Genomic DNA, 16,314 nt, shown 5'->3' with positions numbered 1-16,314 from the left:
GTCACCCAGTGAGCCTCATGGCTGTGTGGGGATTCGAACACAGACCAACACCTTAACCACTACACCACATTGGCTCTCTCCGTCGATAGGTAGGTGAGAGGATTTCAGGCACCCCGACAGTTTTGGTTCACAGAAATGGAAACCGAAACTCTTCTCTTTCTGGCGGTGGTCACATGCGTCCCGTGGTAGGCTTAATAAAAAGCCGGGGGCTGCCAAGCATCACGGAGACCCCGAGAAAGAACCAGCCATGCTCTCGTCTCACAGCCAGCTGCTCCGAGCCTTGCTCCGAGCTTTAACTGCTCTCTGGAGGAGCCTGGCACCCTCTTGCCTTTGGTTCTGGCGGGCGTCCCGCTGCCGCCCTGTCGCCCCGCGGGAAGCCTCCGTAGAAGGGAACGCTGCGGCGCCGGTGCCGCTTAGCGTCAACTACCACTTCACCCGCCAGTGCAACTACAAGTGTGGCTTCTGCTTCCACACCGCCAAGACCTCCTTCGTGCTGCCTCTTCAGGAAGCCAAGAGGGGGCTCAGCTTGCTCAAGGAGGCGGGTGAGTCAGTCAGCCAGTGACCTGGGATTAGGTAGCCAGCGCTGTCCCTGGAGGGAGTCGCAGCTTTTTTGTTTGGTCTGGCAGTGATTCAACTGGGGAAGCAATCCTCAGCAGGGAGGGGCAGTGATGGGGCGACCTGCTTATGTTTGCCTGTCACACAACTACCAGAGCCCAGAGATTAAATATTTAAATCGCATCTCCCCACCCCAAGAATCCTGGGAACTTGCCATTAAGGGTGCTGGGAATTGTAGTTCTATGACGAGTAAATTACAGTGCCTACGATTGTGGGGAGTATGTGGGTGCAGTCAGAGAGAAGGGCAACTCTTTCTAGGCACTTGCCCTATCTGTTGAGTAGGGCAATGCTATGCATGTCTACTCAGAAGTAAGTCCCAGTGAGTTCAAATGAACTCACTCCTGTGCAAATATGTGTAGGACTGCAGTCTAAAAGCTTTCTTATACTGCCCTTTGTCAATTCACCCCAGGACAGTTTACAGTTTATGGCCACAGTTAACATGTCAAGCATGTATTAATTTATTTATATTTTAATTTGAAACAGTTTGTAATTTGAAAAACTAAGATCAATGCAGTATGTATACAATATTATACAGCCACGAGAGTGACTGTATACTATAGTCAGCATGGATTTTTTGCATTCCGCAATGTTAAATGGAAAATACCTCCATGCCATTCTGATCTTTCCCATAAGCTCATTTCAAAATAAAACTTTACAAAACATATAGTCCTGAACTCAGAAACACTTACTTAAGAACCCTCCAAATTTTCATGGTGATACACAAAACAGAGAGAATTGAGAGGGAAAATACCAGACTTCTTGTGGACTTTTTTCTGTGAGAGTTCTCATAATCTGTTGAAATTAATTAAAATCAGCCATGTTCACAGAGTACCTGTAATCCTATTACAGACCTTGCCCCATACTTTTGACCTTCATCTTACGCAGTTTAAAAGTTTAAAAAATGCGTAGCTGATTTTTAATTAATTTCAGAAATTTTGAATTGAATTCAATGATAATGTCGGGCATGCTCAGTAAGAATCAACTGTCAGTGTCCTAAAAGCCAGACTCGCAGCTGCTGGGCTTGCCTAATCGGGGCCACACCCACACCAGACTTTGATTTCAGGTGAGACAGTCATGGCTTTCCCCCAGAGAATCCTGGGAAGTGTAGTTTGTGAAGGGTGCTGAGAGGAGACTCCTATTCCCCTGACAGAGCTCCGTTGGCCAGAGTGGTTTAACAGTCAGCTGCTCTGACTGCAGCTCTGTGAGGGGAACAGGGCATCTCCTAGCAACTCTCAGCACCCTTCACTAACTACACTTACCAGGATTCTTTGGGAGAAGCCATTACTGTGTAAAGTGAAATAAAGGCCTGGTGTGGGTGTGGCCAGGGACAGCTTTGGTTTAAATTTGGGTGGGAGGCTACATGTGGCTGCTGTAGAATAAAAAGGTGGGGGAAACATTGAAAAAGAATGATACCTTTCACACAGTTTTCCTTTTGGAAAGAAAGGGGCTTCCCCTCTGCCCAGTGCCCACCTACCCAATCTCCTCCCTCCTCCTCCCGTCCTCCTCCCCTCCCCTTCCTGCTCTCCTCCCCCCTGCCCCTCCCCCAGCTCAGTTTCACCTATCCTAAGCATGATTGCACAGGAGTAAATCCCACTGAACTCCAAAAGCATGCAAATGATCAAACCTGCCCTCCCTTCCTCCTCCCTTCTATCCCTTCCCTCTTGCCCCTTTCCTCTCCCTTACTTCACCCCTCCCTTCCCCTCCCCATTCCCTTCCAATCCCCTCCTTTCCGCCCCCCCCGTGGTTAAATAATAAAGCAGCTTCACTTTTGAAAGTCAAATGATTGCATAGTCTTATGCCTGACAACCTAAATAGGTTTAATGAACAGCACAATACCATACATATCTACTCAAATGTAAGTCCCACTGAGTTCAGTGTAGCTTACTTCCTGGTAGGAATGTATAGAATTGCACTGTAAATCTGTATTTTTATTTAATTTGGATTTTTGATCCTTTGAGACAGACATGGCAGAGACAGAGCACGTTAAGAGATTGTTACAGATACGCTTCATGTGCAATTGTTTGCAAATATTTTTCACTTATTTTACTTCTCTGTCACATCCTAGGTATGGAGAAGATAAACTTTTCAGGAGGGGAGCCATTTCTTCATGAGAGAGGAGAATTTGTTGGGAAGCTGGTCCAGTTTTGCAAAGAGGAACTAAAGCTGCCAAGTGTTAGTGTTGTGAGCAATGGCAGTATGATAAAAGAAAGATGGTTCAAACGCTATGGTAAGAGAGAGAGAACAACTAGATGGTTTATTTGAAGCCTGACCTTTTTTTGGGGGTGGGAAAGAATCTTCTCCCTTTTACCACAAATCTTTAATCTCCCATTTATCACAAAATATTAACCACCAGTACTAATTATGAAGTCATTCTCTAAGTGTGAACGTAGCTGAAACAGCACCTTCCATCCAGGCACAAGAGAGAGGTATCAGCAGGTTTAGTTAAACTGAACGATTTGCAGAAGGACAAAAAAAAATCTTTAAACAGCCTAATAAGGACTGAGCATACTTAATAGCCATGGAATACTGACTGCAAGCGTCCAGTGGAGGCTGGTTCATAAGGGTGAATGGGGCATTGCCCCACCAACCTCAGACCGCATCTGCATTATATATTTAAAGCATCGTCATACCATTTTAAATAGTCATGGCTTCCCCCAAAGCCTCCTGTGAGCTACAGTTTGTTAAGGGCTCTCCAAATTGTTACGAGATCCCTATTCCACTCACAAACCAATAATTCCCAGCATTCCCTGAGAAGCAGGATTGATTGTTAAACCACTGGGTTTAGGGTTTCCTAACATCTCTCAGCATCTTTACCAGACTACATTTCCCAGAATTCTTTGGGGGAAGTCATGACTGTCTCAAGTGGCATGGTACTGCTTTAAATGTATAGTGCAGATGGGGCTTCAGTGCTGGGAACTGTAGCTCTGTGAGGGGTAAACTACAGTTCCCAGGATTCTTTGGCGGGATGTGCTTTAAATGTAAGGTGTGTGTGCTGTTCCATACTTACGTGTTATAATGTTCCATACTTATGTATTATAATATTTATAGTAAGAGTATGTATTAGGATGTTTAAGGTAAGTGGTGAGTGTTGGGAGGGGGGGTGAGTAGAATGCTGGTTGGTGATTAGCTGAGTGACTGGGAGTTGTGTATTTGAATGTGTGGCAATTTGTCATTTGGATGGGGTTATGATCGGGAAGAGTGAACAGGGTTGTGTTTTTCAAGTGGATTAGTCAGTGCAGGTTCAACAAATGTTTATTATTTTGGGCTTAATTTGAGAAGGGGTGGAGATAGATTAGGAATATTTAGGGTGGGTGGAGTAGAAAGGAATATTAAGAGCTAAAAAGATCTAGAGTAACATGAACACGGCAAGAACGTGCTTATTTTATTAACATCTGTTACTTTAATAAATGTTGTTTTCACACACTCATGCCTGGTCATTAGCTACACTAGAAGGGAATTAGATACATTTATTTATGGTGGCAGCAAGTACCTGAAAGGGCGAAACCATAACAGATTACAGGGGAATCAACCCAGGGCTGTGGGTTTTTAAAGAGGCAAAGGGTAGAAACACACTCACTGTTCTGCCTTTCCAGCGCATCTCCACCTTTCTTTTCTGAAAACGGGGGCGGGGGGGGGACACAATGCTGGTCAAACCCTGTCCCTTTTACTGTAAAACCTGCTGGAAACAGCTTGAGTGCATTTTTTTTAATAAAAAAAAATCAACTTCAAAAGATTTCACAGTTGATTGGCAGATCAATCTGTTCCTCCTCCAGGTGTGGCTAATGGAAACTCTTTGCTATAGGAGACTACTGTGTTTATAGCCTATGTTGCACAGGAGGGTTGAGACTTTCCTGGATCCCTGGACCTTTATAGCAAAGGCTGGGGGAAACAGGAGAAATTCCTTAGCACAGCATTGCTATTGTTGGTGTGAAGGGAACAGCATGTCTCCATCTGCTAAGAGAAGTGTGTTAGCAGGGTGGGAGTGCGATAGTGTGTATACAGCCTTACAACTAGTCCAGAGTACAGGGCAAGGTCAGTAATAGGATTACAGGTACTCTGGGAACATGGCTGATTTTTAATTAATTTCAACAAATTATGAGACCACTGACCAAAAAAAGGCCAACAGGGGTTGGAGTTCCGGACTGTAAGTCTTGTAAGGTTTTGTTTTGAAATGAGCTTATGGGAAGCTGCAGAATGGCATAGGGGCATTTCAATTTAACATTGCAGAATGTGAACAATCCATGCTGGCTATAATACACAGCCGCTCTGTGGCTGTATAATTTAGATATATTTAGATTTGAATGCAAATGCCTCAACCAAGAATATTCTTATATTAGTGAAGAATAAGGCTATTGAGCTGAATTGTTGGTGAAAGAAAATGTTGGTCTACAGAAAAAAATAAGAGTTGAGATTTATCATCTGATTTGGTCCTCCTTTATTGAATATTTTTGGAACTGGTTAATGTTAAATACTGGTCACCTTCACTAGCCTCAGAGAATTTTGTCTTCCCCTATCTTTTCCCACCCCCACTTTCCTTCTTTGTTGTTCTGTCGTTAATTCCTTTAAAATATTTACTTCACTAACTTACTTTCTTCATTCGCTTTACTTTTTTTATTTGATAATCCCAAACAGTCCCAATTGGATTACTGTAATGACCTCTTAGTTGTTTTTCCCATTCCCACCTTGAGACTTTAGTATTTTGTATTCTGCCTCTTGTCTTCCGTATTTTTTTCTGCACAAAACTATCATAACATTCCTCCCTTTTTCATAACTCTTAAGTGGCTTCACTCACTCATTCACTCTCTCACACACATATGTATACACGCTATACACTTAAAGCACACTTCCCTCCTCCCACAAAGAATCCTGGGAATTGTAGTTTACCCCTCACAGAGCTACAATTCCCAGCACCTTTAACAAACTACAGCTTGTGGGATTTCGGGGCGCACGCGCAATGTGCTTTAAATGTATGGAAACTCACCTCTGTTTAAGACTATTTCATGGACATCAATTTAAGATTTTCTTAAAAAGGTAAAGGTGTCCCCGCACTTGTAGTGCGAGTCGTTTTTGACTCTTAGGGTGACGTCTTGCGACGTTTACTAGGCAGACCGTATATATGGGGTGGGATTGCCAGTTCCTTCCCTGGCCTTTCTTTACCCCTGGGTGCTCATTTTACCGACCACGGATGGATGGAAGGCTGAGTGGACCTCAACCCCTTTTACCGGAGATTCGACTTCCTCCTTCCGTTGGAATCGAACTCTGGCCGTGAGCAGAGCTTCGGCTGCATTACCGCTGCTTACTACTCTGTGCCACGGAGGGTCTGAAGTAAGATTTTCTTACTTTCAAGTATATTTTAACTCTAGCTCGTTCATCTTATCTTTCATCTCTGATGTCTTTATATTCTCTTAATTGGTCTCTATTCTTATAGCTTTTTGATTCTTGGTAAAACCACACATCCTGTTTTCACTTTTTCATTATTATTATTGCTTTCCCATGAAATTCTTAACTGCCCAGTATTCATTCCATTGTTTCCATTCTTTAAATAAACCTCTTAAGACTAATTTATTCCAACTAGCTTGTGACTAAGGGTAGAAACACACTCATTATTTTGCCTGTTTCAGTGTGTCTCCACCTGTCTTCTGAAAATGGGGACACTCGATGCTAGTCAAACCCTGCCCCGTTTTACTGCAAAACCTGGTGGGTTTCACAACATGAGTGTGTTATTTTTCAATTCATCTTCAAAGAGATTTCGTAACTAATTGGCAGATCAACCCATTCCCCCTCCAGGTGTGGCTAATGGAAAAACTTTGGGTAGGCAACTACTGTGCTCACTCAGCTTAAATGTTTTTGGCCTCAGTTTTAAGTGCTTTTGTTTTTATTGGTTTTATTTTTGGGGGGTGGGACGATAGAATACCTATCTATTTACTTTTTCTTTAAAAAATCTAGGTTTATTAGCATTTTCATAAAACTCCCATAATTCGGCTAGTATCATATACAGGTAGTACCAGTACAGCCAGTGAGAGAGACAGTAATAGGTTTGTTTAAAACTGGTATAATGAATGTATTCAGTTTTGTCAAAATAATGTTGAGCTCATTCTGATGTTTCAAAATAAATGTATAAATAAGTGAAAGAACTACTACTACTACTAGAATATGGGTGTAAAACATTGATTCTTTCTAGGCTTGTTATCCTCTGGTTAAGCTTACAATTAATGGCCTATAAAAGTAAGCCCACACTTGGGACTGAGCAGGGGTAGATGAGTCATTGACTGATAGTGTTGATCACGGGAGAACATTGTTTCTTTCAGGGAAATACCTAGACATTCTTGCTGTGTCTTGTGATAGCTTCTGTGAGGAAGTCAATGTTTTAATTGGCCGTGGGCAAGGGAAAAAAAACCATGTTGAAAATCTCCATAAACTGAAGAGGTGGTGCCAAGAGTATGGTGTGGCCTTCAAAATAAACTCGGTGATTAGCAGATTTAACATGGAAGAGAATATGAATGAGCAGGTTAAAGCTCTAAATCCTATCCGTTGGAAGGTAAGAAGCTCTTCTCTGCAAGTTGTGTGAGAAATGTATTTTATTTATTTATTTAGCTTTCTTACCTGCACTTCACCATAAGGTCCCAGGGCAGGTTACAACAATATAATCGCTATGTACTACCTCCACTTTCAGAGTCAGTATGCCTTTCATTACCAGTTGCTGGGAATCGTAGGTGTGGGGAGTGCTTCTGCGTTCAGATTATGTTTGCGGGCTTCCTATGGGCATCTGATTGGCTACTGTGAGAAGAGAGTGCGGTACTAGATGGGCCTTTGGTCTGATTCAGCGGGGCTCATCTTATATTTTTATAATATACAGTTATAAAGGCAGAGAAAAGTTATATGAGATGTTTAGCAAGGTGTCCCTCTGTAGGCTTTTTTTCTATGTACCTTCTAAAAATATGGATTCCTTTGACTCTTTTAGGGATAGGTGTACTACAATGATACAAATTCCTGGGTTAATTGTGTATGATCATCTGACTCATTCTACGAAGTAGATTTTTTCAGTAACAAAGGAATATCAAGAGCGATGTACTGGGGCATCACTAATGAAGTCTCTTTGCAATAGTCTACACAAAGTTTAAAGTGGTAGTGGTGCTCAGTTGCCCTGTTCCATGAATTTTTTTTCTTGTGGAATTAAATATGATAAGAGGGGTTGCTACTGTTCTCGTTTTGCTCTCCCTTGCAGCATGTGTGGCATGACAAAATCATTGCATCCTCATTCCATTGTGTCATACTATCCGTAGCCGCCTCACTTTATCTGTACATGCTGATGTTGTGCATTATGTTACAGTAACAGTTAATGAGGACAACAAAGAGAGAGCCAAAAGATTCTGAGTGCTGGAAGCTCTGTGTTTCTTATAAAGTCTGGTTCTGCCCTGAGACTTTCCGTTTTCTGAAGTACCTCATATTCCTTTATTTGGGCTTCCTGCTCTTCCAGTACACACCCAGCCTAAGACAGGAAACTTGGGAATCATTTTCAAAAATCCAAGTGATGGGTCAAGGGGACACAGCAGTGGGATTACTGTCAGCAGTGAATCTTGGGTTAATGAAGTGCAAGAAGTTGGGTGGGGGATTTTTTTTCTTCTGGAACAGAGGCTGGAAAAAACAAATGTGTCCTAAATGAAGGCATGCTGCTGTAAAAAGCTGTATTTCATAAAAAGTTGTAAAGAGTTGGTGCTCTGAGTATCAATGAACATGGCTTATGTAAAATGTATGTCAGCATTTGTGGCAGAAATGAGCCTCTTTCATGAAAATGTGGGTCCTAGATTAACAGAGAGCCAGTGTGGTGTGGTGGTTAAGGTGTTGGACTATGACCTGGGAGACCAGGGTTCGAATCCCCACATAGCCATGAAGCTCACTGGGTGACCTTGGGCCAGTCATTGCCTCTCAGCCTCATGAAAACCCTATTCATAGGGTCGCCATAAATCGGAATCGAATTGAAGGCAATACACACACACAGATTAACAGATACATTCTGAAAGGCAACTCTCCCTGCTTACAATTTACTGTGATGAGTTAGCTGTGGGAGGAGATCAAAGAGAAGGTGATAAACCTTCTAACAAAATGAATTGTGTATCCATAATATACACTATAAATTGATACTTCAGGGTGTCTCAGATACCTTGACATATCTCAGAGTATGAAATCTCCAACTCCATTTTGTGTAGTTGGCTTCTTAACTCATGGTGTATTGGCAGCGGAAAGACACTTAAAGTCTGACTCACCTTCCGTATTTCGCAGTAAAGTATTCACTCAGTTAATGTTCACTCAATGAACATTCCGTACTGGGACTTTTAAAATTCTTTTTGATCTTGAGGTAGGGACAAAGAATAAACAACATTCTTCCTCTAAACATAAGGTTCTCTATTTCTTTTCTGATCCCTATTGTCAAAACTATAGGGTCCTCCTCACAAATATCCAGATGTAGATACACTGATTCCTCGTTTTACCCTCTGACTGCAATCACTTCAGTTGGTGTTGCAGAAACAGCATGAGACCACCTAAATTGGCTCCAAAAGTTTCCAAAATAATTAGGGCTGAGCATTTAATGTAGGGTTGAGGAACCTTTGGATCTCCAGATGTTATTGGGCTGCAGCTCCCATCTTCCCTGCCCATTGGCCACTCTGGCTGGAGCTGTTGAAAGTTGGAGTCCAACAACATCTAGAGGAGGTTCCCAACTCTTGGTTAACTGAATAATTAGTTAGATGAGTCATTTTCAAATCAGCTAGAAAGATGCTCTTGATTGATCAGACAGGTGTTTTAAAAATACTAATTTAAATACTAGCATATACAAAAACAGTAGGTGTCAAGTGCCATTTCATAAGATTCTCTCTGACACACAGTGCTTCCTTTGAGATAGGTATCTGTTACTTTATGGGAAAAGACTATAGCTCAGTGGTGGAACACCTGCATTGCATGCAGAAGGAGGTCTCGGCTTCAATCCTTGACATTTCCAAATAGGCCTGGGAATGTCCTCTCCCTGAAGCCCTGGAGAGCTGATGCCAGTCAACGTAGACAAACCTGAGCTAGATGGACCAATGGCCTGGCTTAGCGTAAGGCACTTTCTGATGTTCCTATGAACATTGTGGGTGGGTAGGAATGGAGGCAGAAAACCTGAGAGAAGGGGATGAGCTGCAACACCAGGAGAAGGGCACTCCCAAACAGGAGTGCTCCACACTTCAGCATTTTGTTGCAAGTTCCACTTGCAGAGAAAAAAGATGGGTCTGGCAGCACAGCAGGAGAAGCCCTTGGGGTTTGTTTTTCTCCCCTGGTGCCCTGTATCTCTTCTTCACTCCTGACACTCACCCATCCCTTGAGAAGCTTGAACAAACACAACAAGGCTCCTGTTCAGGGCAGTGTGAAGCCTTGAACAGGAGCACTCCTCTTGGGCAGTGGGAATACACTGCAACATTTTGTTGCAAGCCCCACTGTTTTTATCTATTTTTGTTCTTGGACACAAAATAGATATGCAAATTTTATTATCAATAATGTGTTCCATTCATTTCAAAGGTGTCTAAATCTGCACCCTCTTTGTTCATCAATCACTCGCTATTTTAAAATGTGTTACTTGTTCTTTATCTTGCTGACTAAATCTGCCACATAACAGAATTTGAGGTTCAACCGGAAGATGATACTCCATGATTTCTCCTACTACGTCTATTAGTATGAATTTCCCATCCTTGTGTTGTGTTTGCACCCTGTACTGCCATGCAAATCTGTAACAGGTGCAGGGATGTGTGATGGGAATAATTCAGCTCTAGGGACAGTTCTGTACATGGAGGCTCCCCATACAATTCAGAACCCTAATCACCCAGAATTCTTAAATGGGCCAAAGCCTCCATTCATAGAATAGGCTCCCTTCTTCAGAAGCTAAGCCCAACACAATGCTGGTGGGAGGAGAGCTGCACGGGGCGGGCCTAAAGTGCAACTCTGCAGCCCCTTTCACTACATATGCCCTCTTCACATGAGCAGAGCCTGGAGAAACCAGTGATTCTGCTGGGTACTAGCAGAATAATGGGCCTATTTACTAGTATGGCAAAACCCTGTGGGTGCATTTTCTCAGGGCTGATAGCTGGAGACTAGTGAGCCTCCGTTAACTATAACACGGTTACCCATGATCAGTTGTATTGCTGTGTGAAAAGGACTGTCAGATTCTCTCCCATCAGATGCTTGTTTTATTTATTTATTTTATTTGTTTATTACATTTATATACCGCCCCATAGCCGAAGCTCTCTGGGCGGTTTACAGCAATTAAAAACATTAAAAACAAATACACAAATTTTAAAACACAAAAAACAATTTAAAAACACAATTTTAAAAAATTTAAAAACAATTTAAAAACACATGCTAAAATGCCTGTAGACCCTTTAAGCTTTTCATGGTGGTTGTGACCGACAAACATCCTCTTTTAATCATCCAGTTTTATGTCTCCTAGGTATTTCAGTGCCTGCTCATTGAAGGAGAAAATACAGGGGAAGATGCTCTGAGAGAAGCACAAACATTTGTTATCAGCGATGAAGATTTTGAACGATTCCTGCATCGTCATAAACATGTCTCATGTTTAGTGCCTGAATCTAATCAAAAAGTAACATTGTAGTGCTGACTGTTCATAACTTCTGTGTGCAATACTTTTTTCCTTGAGAACTAGAAATGCTGATTCATTGGTTTTGTATTTTGAAAGGCTCTTGCTAACAGAAACGTACAAGTACCAAATTTCTTGCTTTCCTTAGCTGTAGGAAAGCTCAGCCCATAAGCTGTTTCTTTGAATTCTTGTAAGCTTACAGTGCCTGGTGATAAGCACTTTGGATGGGTATGGCTTGGAGTGATAGGTCCATCCGTGGAAAATATAAAGCCAGGACACTGCAGTACCGACACTGCAGTAATGTTACAACAGCTTCTGAAACAGTCTGTTTCATCAGAGAGGGTAGCTTTGCTGGTTTACTCACTTCCTCAGCATTAGTTAATTGTAAAAAAGAGTTAGAAATGCAAAATTGCAGTAGTAATATAATAGTTGCTGATGAATGCTTTGACCAGGGCAGTGTATATTTTACAAATGTGCTGTGTAAGAGGAGAGACTGGGATTGGGCATAGAATTCAACATTCTGAATATCTCAGGTTTTTCTTTTTTAAAAACTAGTTTCTATCACTTGAGGTTTAAAGATGGACTATCCCCTGTAACTGTCTCCTCTGTTGGATTTTAGATTGTAAGCTCCTCAGGGCACAGACCCCTCCTCTTGTACTGGATGAAGTGTCATGCTCACTTGATGTGTTTGCTATATTTAATTATTTGTTCTTACTATTACTGAAAATGTGTGAAAAATACCTAGAGAAATTCGAGCTTCCACCAAGATGCCAAGATTTACTGAGTAATAAGTTGTGCCACGATGCTGAGAATCTTTTTTATATTATAGACTAAGGCTGGGGTGGTGGGGGAGAACCAAAAGTGGTCAGCTACTTTGTCCAAAGCCCTGCTGTGCTGTCACAGGTAGGGTGGAGCTGAGGGAGTTCTTGTATTCCTCTGCCCTCTTCTGTGTGTTTTTTAAATTTTATTTCAGAATTTTCCTCAGAACACTGGAAGAGAAATAATAATAATAAAAAAACCTGCCACCTCCAGGTCTGGCATAGTTTTCTCTTTGCTTTGGGGGCATTTCAGGGGACTAGGAAGATTATGGATCCTTTGGATTCATGCCTTCCCCTGGCCTACCGCCAGCACCACTGTTTCATGCAGCTGGACTTCCAACATTAACACGGCAAGGGGCTGTGGAAATTTCTGCTGTGGCACAACAGGATCTCCCTCTTTGACGTTAAACCTCTTTGTCCATCCTTTTAGAAAGATCCAATGCTTCCTATGTCTCCTGGAATGTTCTCCCAGGGACCAGAGGTTTGCAAAGCCCTATACCTTTTAATCAAAATCTTGCAGGAATTGTTGCATTTTATGATACCACCTCACTGTCTGACATCATGGCAGCATCAGCCCATCCATTCACAAGATAGTACAAGCAAAATAAATTATGCAAAATAAGCAAATATGCAAAAATCTCCATGATTTCTAGAAACTGCATCATTTGAGTTTCTTAAACCAATGCATTGTGCAGCAGCACTATGAGTCTTCACGGCTGCTACTGTACTACAAACTAAGGACCAAAATGTGTGTGGTATCAACAATTTAATGTATGTAAACATAGAATTACTCTAACCATGTCAAAAGGATGAACGATCTGTTTTTTAAAAACAAAAGGGGCAATGAGGGGGGAAAGGATACTGAAATCTCTCTTCTTCTAAGGTTTACATTTCCCCAAGTGCTTTTCTCTCTCTCAGGCTCACTTCTGATGTCAAAGCCCTAGACGGGAGAAAGGAGCCTGGGCCAGAGCACTTGTAGCATGATAAGGCATAAGCTAGGGAGGTGCTCCTTTTGCTTTTAAAATCAGACCCCCATACTCAGTGGAACTTGCTTAAAACAAGGGACCAAATTACATGTTCAAAACAAGTGAGCTGTTATTACTGTTTACTCTAAACATACAGATATGTTGTGCTTTAATATTAACTGTTTCTCTCTGCCCTTCTTTATTAACAGATGAGAGATTCATACTTAATTTTGGATGAATATGTAAGTCTTTTGTTATTTTATTTACCCCACAACCACACCTTGAAAAATTTCTTCCATCTGCAGAGCAGGGACTTTATCTCAGCCTTTGCCCTGGGGAAAGAATAACCCTACCTGTATTTTCTTTTAACTGAGTCCCACTGAAATCAGTGGGGCTTATTTGTAATTAAACCTTGTTAGGATTCCGATACAGACCTCTCCAAAGCAAACTTCCTTTGCAGTGCAGTCCTGTACATGTCTGTTCAGAGGTATATCCCCTTGAGTTCACTGGAGCTTGCTCCTAGGGACGTGTGTATAGGATGGCAACCTTAATAAGGTTCAAGTCTCTACAAGAGCAGGGTAACAAAGACACTGGGCTGGTTTAATGTTATGAGAACTGATTTAGGTGAACTGTGGCCTTGCATGCTCCCCCTTCTCTAGTATGGCTGCAAAGAGGAATTCAGAAACTTTTTCTTCCATTTTATATTAACTACACTCAACATGTCATCTGATCCTGACAAAAATGTGGTTAATGTGAACTATGGTTTGTTGAAACAAGTCAATTTCAAACCATAGTTTAAGTAGCTGGCTTGTTTCAACAAACCATAATCAAGACTGGGGTGGAGAACTGGATCTAGCTGGTAGACTGGATCCTGATGTTCCCCACCAGTCTGCAAAGGAAAATTTTTCCATTGTCCAGGTGGACAGATCACAAAACAAAACACCCATTCAAATTTCAGCTTGAATTAAGGTCAGAGTGCAAAGAATGATCCCTGCAGCCTATTGCAGCAGGGGTTGTAGTCCGCGCCAGTCAGCTCACTGGCGCTCATTGCAACTCCTGCTTTCAGCAAGGATTGGCTGTGCTCGGGAGTTTGGATTGGAAGCTCCTGAGTGGAACCAATCTCAGTCCAGTTTGTATTTGGTGCCAGATTGAAAGCCTTGTTTGTCAAGGAACAATTGGGAGTACACTTTAAGGCTCTCAATTGTTCCTTTATAGCCACAGCTTTACTTTCCCCACATCTGATGTTACATATAAAGTCAGGTGTGGGGCAGGTAAGCATGGTTTGGGGAAAACTACCTTGTGGGCCAAATTAGGAGCCCTGCCAGGTCTAATTTGCTTGTGGGCTGGAAGTTCTCCACCACTGGTCAAGATTAACCACAGTTTGGGTTTGGACATCACACTAAGCTGTTTAGAACAGAATTGGAAGCTTTCAGTCTCATTGTGGTCATGCTGGAGGGGGAGAGAGGAGATGGGCTTGCTGCAGATTGTCCTTGTAATGTATGCACTGGGGCAGTGTAAGGACTTAAGTCCAGTTAGTCCAGTTTATATTTCAAGATGAGCAAACTAATGGAAAAAAAGAGGGGATGGTACATCCTGTAGAGGAACCTGAGGAAGTACATAGTCCATGAAAGATAGGAAGTGCCCCACTAAAATCAAGCAAAAGAAGTTTGAGATGTTGCAGGTCCTTTGTATATGGCTTTCTCCCACCTACTGGATACCAGAAGTAGCTTTTGAACAGAGAGGAACAGTTCACTGTGCAGCCACCAGTTCTTGGCTGTACAATTCTGGAATATATGTTGATTAGCCTGGGTCTCCCTCTGTTTTGAGCGAAGATGACACTGACACCTGAGAGGATGGGTGAAACTCCTGTCCCTGAACATTTCCTATGTATCTAGAAGTTAAGATGTGTGCTGTCAGCATCCTGTAAAACTTTATCCAGCATCCAGTATACTTTATTTTTTACCCTGCTTAGGAAACCTGCAGCCCTTAGTACAAGAGTAGCTCAAAGGTGCTTTTACTGTTGTATGTGAAAATACAGTGAAAAAAAATCTTGCATTTCTTTTAAATGATAATGTGTGGAACTATTAGCTTCATTAACAGTCCTTGTGAACATGCACACTTGGAGTTAGGCACCAGGGTGTCCTACCAACACAAACCTCAAGAGATTGGGCTATAGGGTATTTACTTTATGGGATCTGCTGCATATGCTCTTAATATTCCATTCTCCTGTTTTTCCAGATGCGCTTTCTAAACTGTGCAAATGGCAGGAAAGAACCTTCCCGATCTATCCTAGATGTGGGTGTAGAAGACGCAATACAATTCAGTGGATTCGATGAAAAGATGTTTTTCAAGCGAGGAGGAAAATACGTCTGGAGCAAAGCAGATATGGCACTACAGTGGTGACCAAACGTTTCTATTCACTGCACGTGCACTGAAACCACGAACAATATCCGTTTATTCCACTTTCAGAGAAAACGATACTTTTTTTAAAAAAGAATTTTTCCTGCATTTGGGTGTACAGCATTTTAATGAATGTTGCTTGTTGCAGGCAAAATAGGTGTAAGGTTTCCTACAATTGGGAATAAGCTGTAATTTACTGTATATTTAAATAACGGTTTGCACTAGCAGCAAAGAAAACATTTTGTATACATTGGCTTGGATAAAAGATCTCAGTCTTGTCTGGATTCAGCTTCAGTTTATTGGCCCTCATCCAGTAGATTATCGCAACCAAGCACCAATTCAGCACATCCACTGCCTCACCTGCAGAAAATGAAAAGGAGAAATAAAGTTGTGTGTCATCAGCATACTAATGACAACACACTCGAAAACTCTGTATAACTCCACTCAGCAGTTTCATGTAGATATTAACAACATGGGAGACAGAACTGCCCCCGTGCAGGACGGGGAACCCAAACTGGTGAACCCACAGAGCTGAGCAATGCTCCCCAAGAACCACCTTCTGGAGCTGGCCGTCCAAGTAAGAACAGAACCACTACAGTGCAGTGCCCCCAACACCAAACTCAGACAGTCGCTCTACAAGGATAGCCCTTATATCCCAGCTCAATCACTGAGATAATCTGGAGGTGTGTTGTTAGTGTTAAAGAGGCCCAGCAGGCATCCTCATCTCTTGAAGACCTTTTTATGCTGGCAGGCCTATTTGGTTTAAATTTTCTTAAGACTAGCCAGTCATTTTAATGATTATTTTGTATTGTATGTGTATGGGTCGTGCACTACCTTAATATTGTACATGAGATGGCAGTATGGAAATACTTTTATAAACAAAACTGGATAAATT

General features: G+C 42.0%; 1 protein-coding gene across 1 annotated transcript; it reads left to right on the top strand.

Moving 5' to 3' along the window:
- Positions 1-176: 176 nt before the first annotated feature.
- RSAD2 (radical S-adenosyl methionine domain containing 2) lies at positions 177-16,314 on the top strand. Its single transcript, XM_061622835.1, has 6 exons — positions 177-542; positions 2,681-2,842; positions 6,924-7,153; positions 11,090-11,239; positions 13,229-13,261; positions 15,258-16,314. The coding sequence occupies exons 1-6, from the start codon at positions 248-250 to the stop codon at positions 15,420-15,422; spliced, it is 1,035 nt and encodes a 344-aa protein (XP_061478819.1). The 5' UTR covers positions 177-247; the 3' UTR covers positions 15,423-16,314.

The sequence above is a fragment of the Rhineura floridana genome, chromosome 4 (assembly GCF_030035675.1).
Source record: "Rhineura floridana isolate rRhiFlo1 chromosome 4, rRhiFlo1.hap2, whole genome shotgun sequence".
Classification (NCBI taxonomy): Eukaryota; Metazoa; Chordata; class Lepidosauria; order Squamata; family Rhineuridae; genus Rhineura; species Rhineura floridana.
Note: the sequence above shows the minus strand (reverse complement) of the source record. Positions and strands in the feature narration are given on the sequence as shown.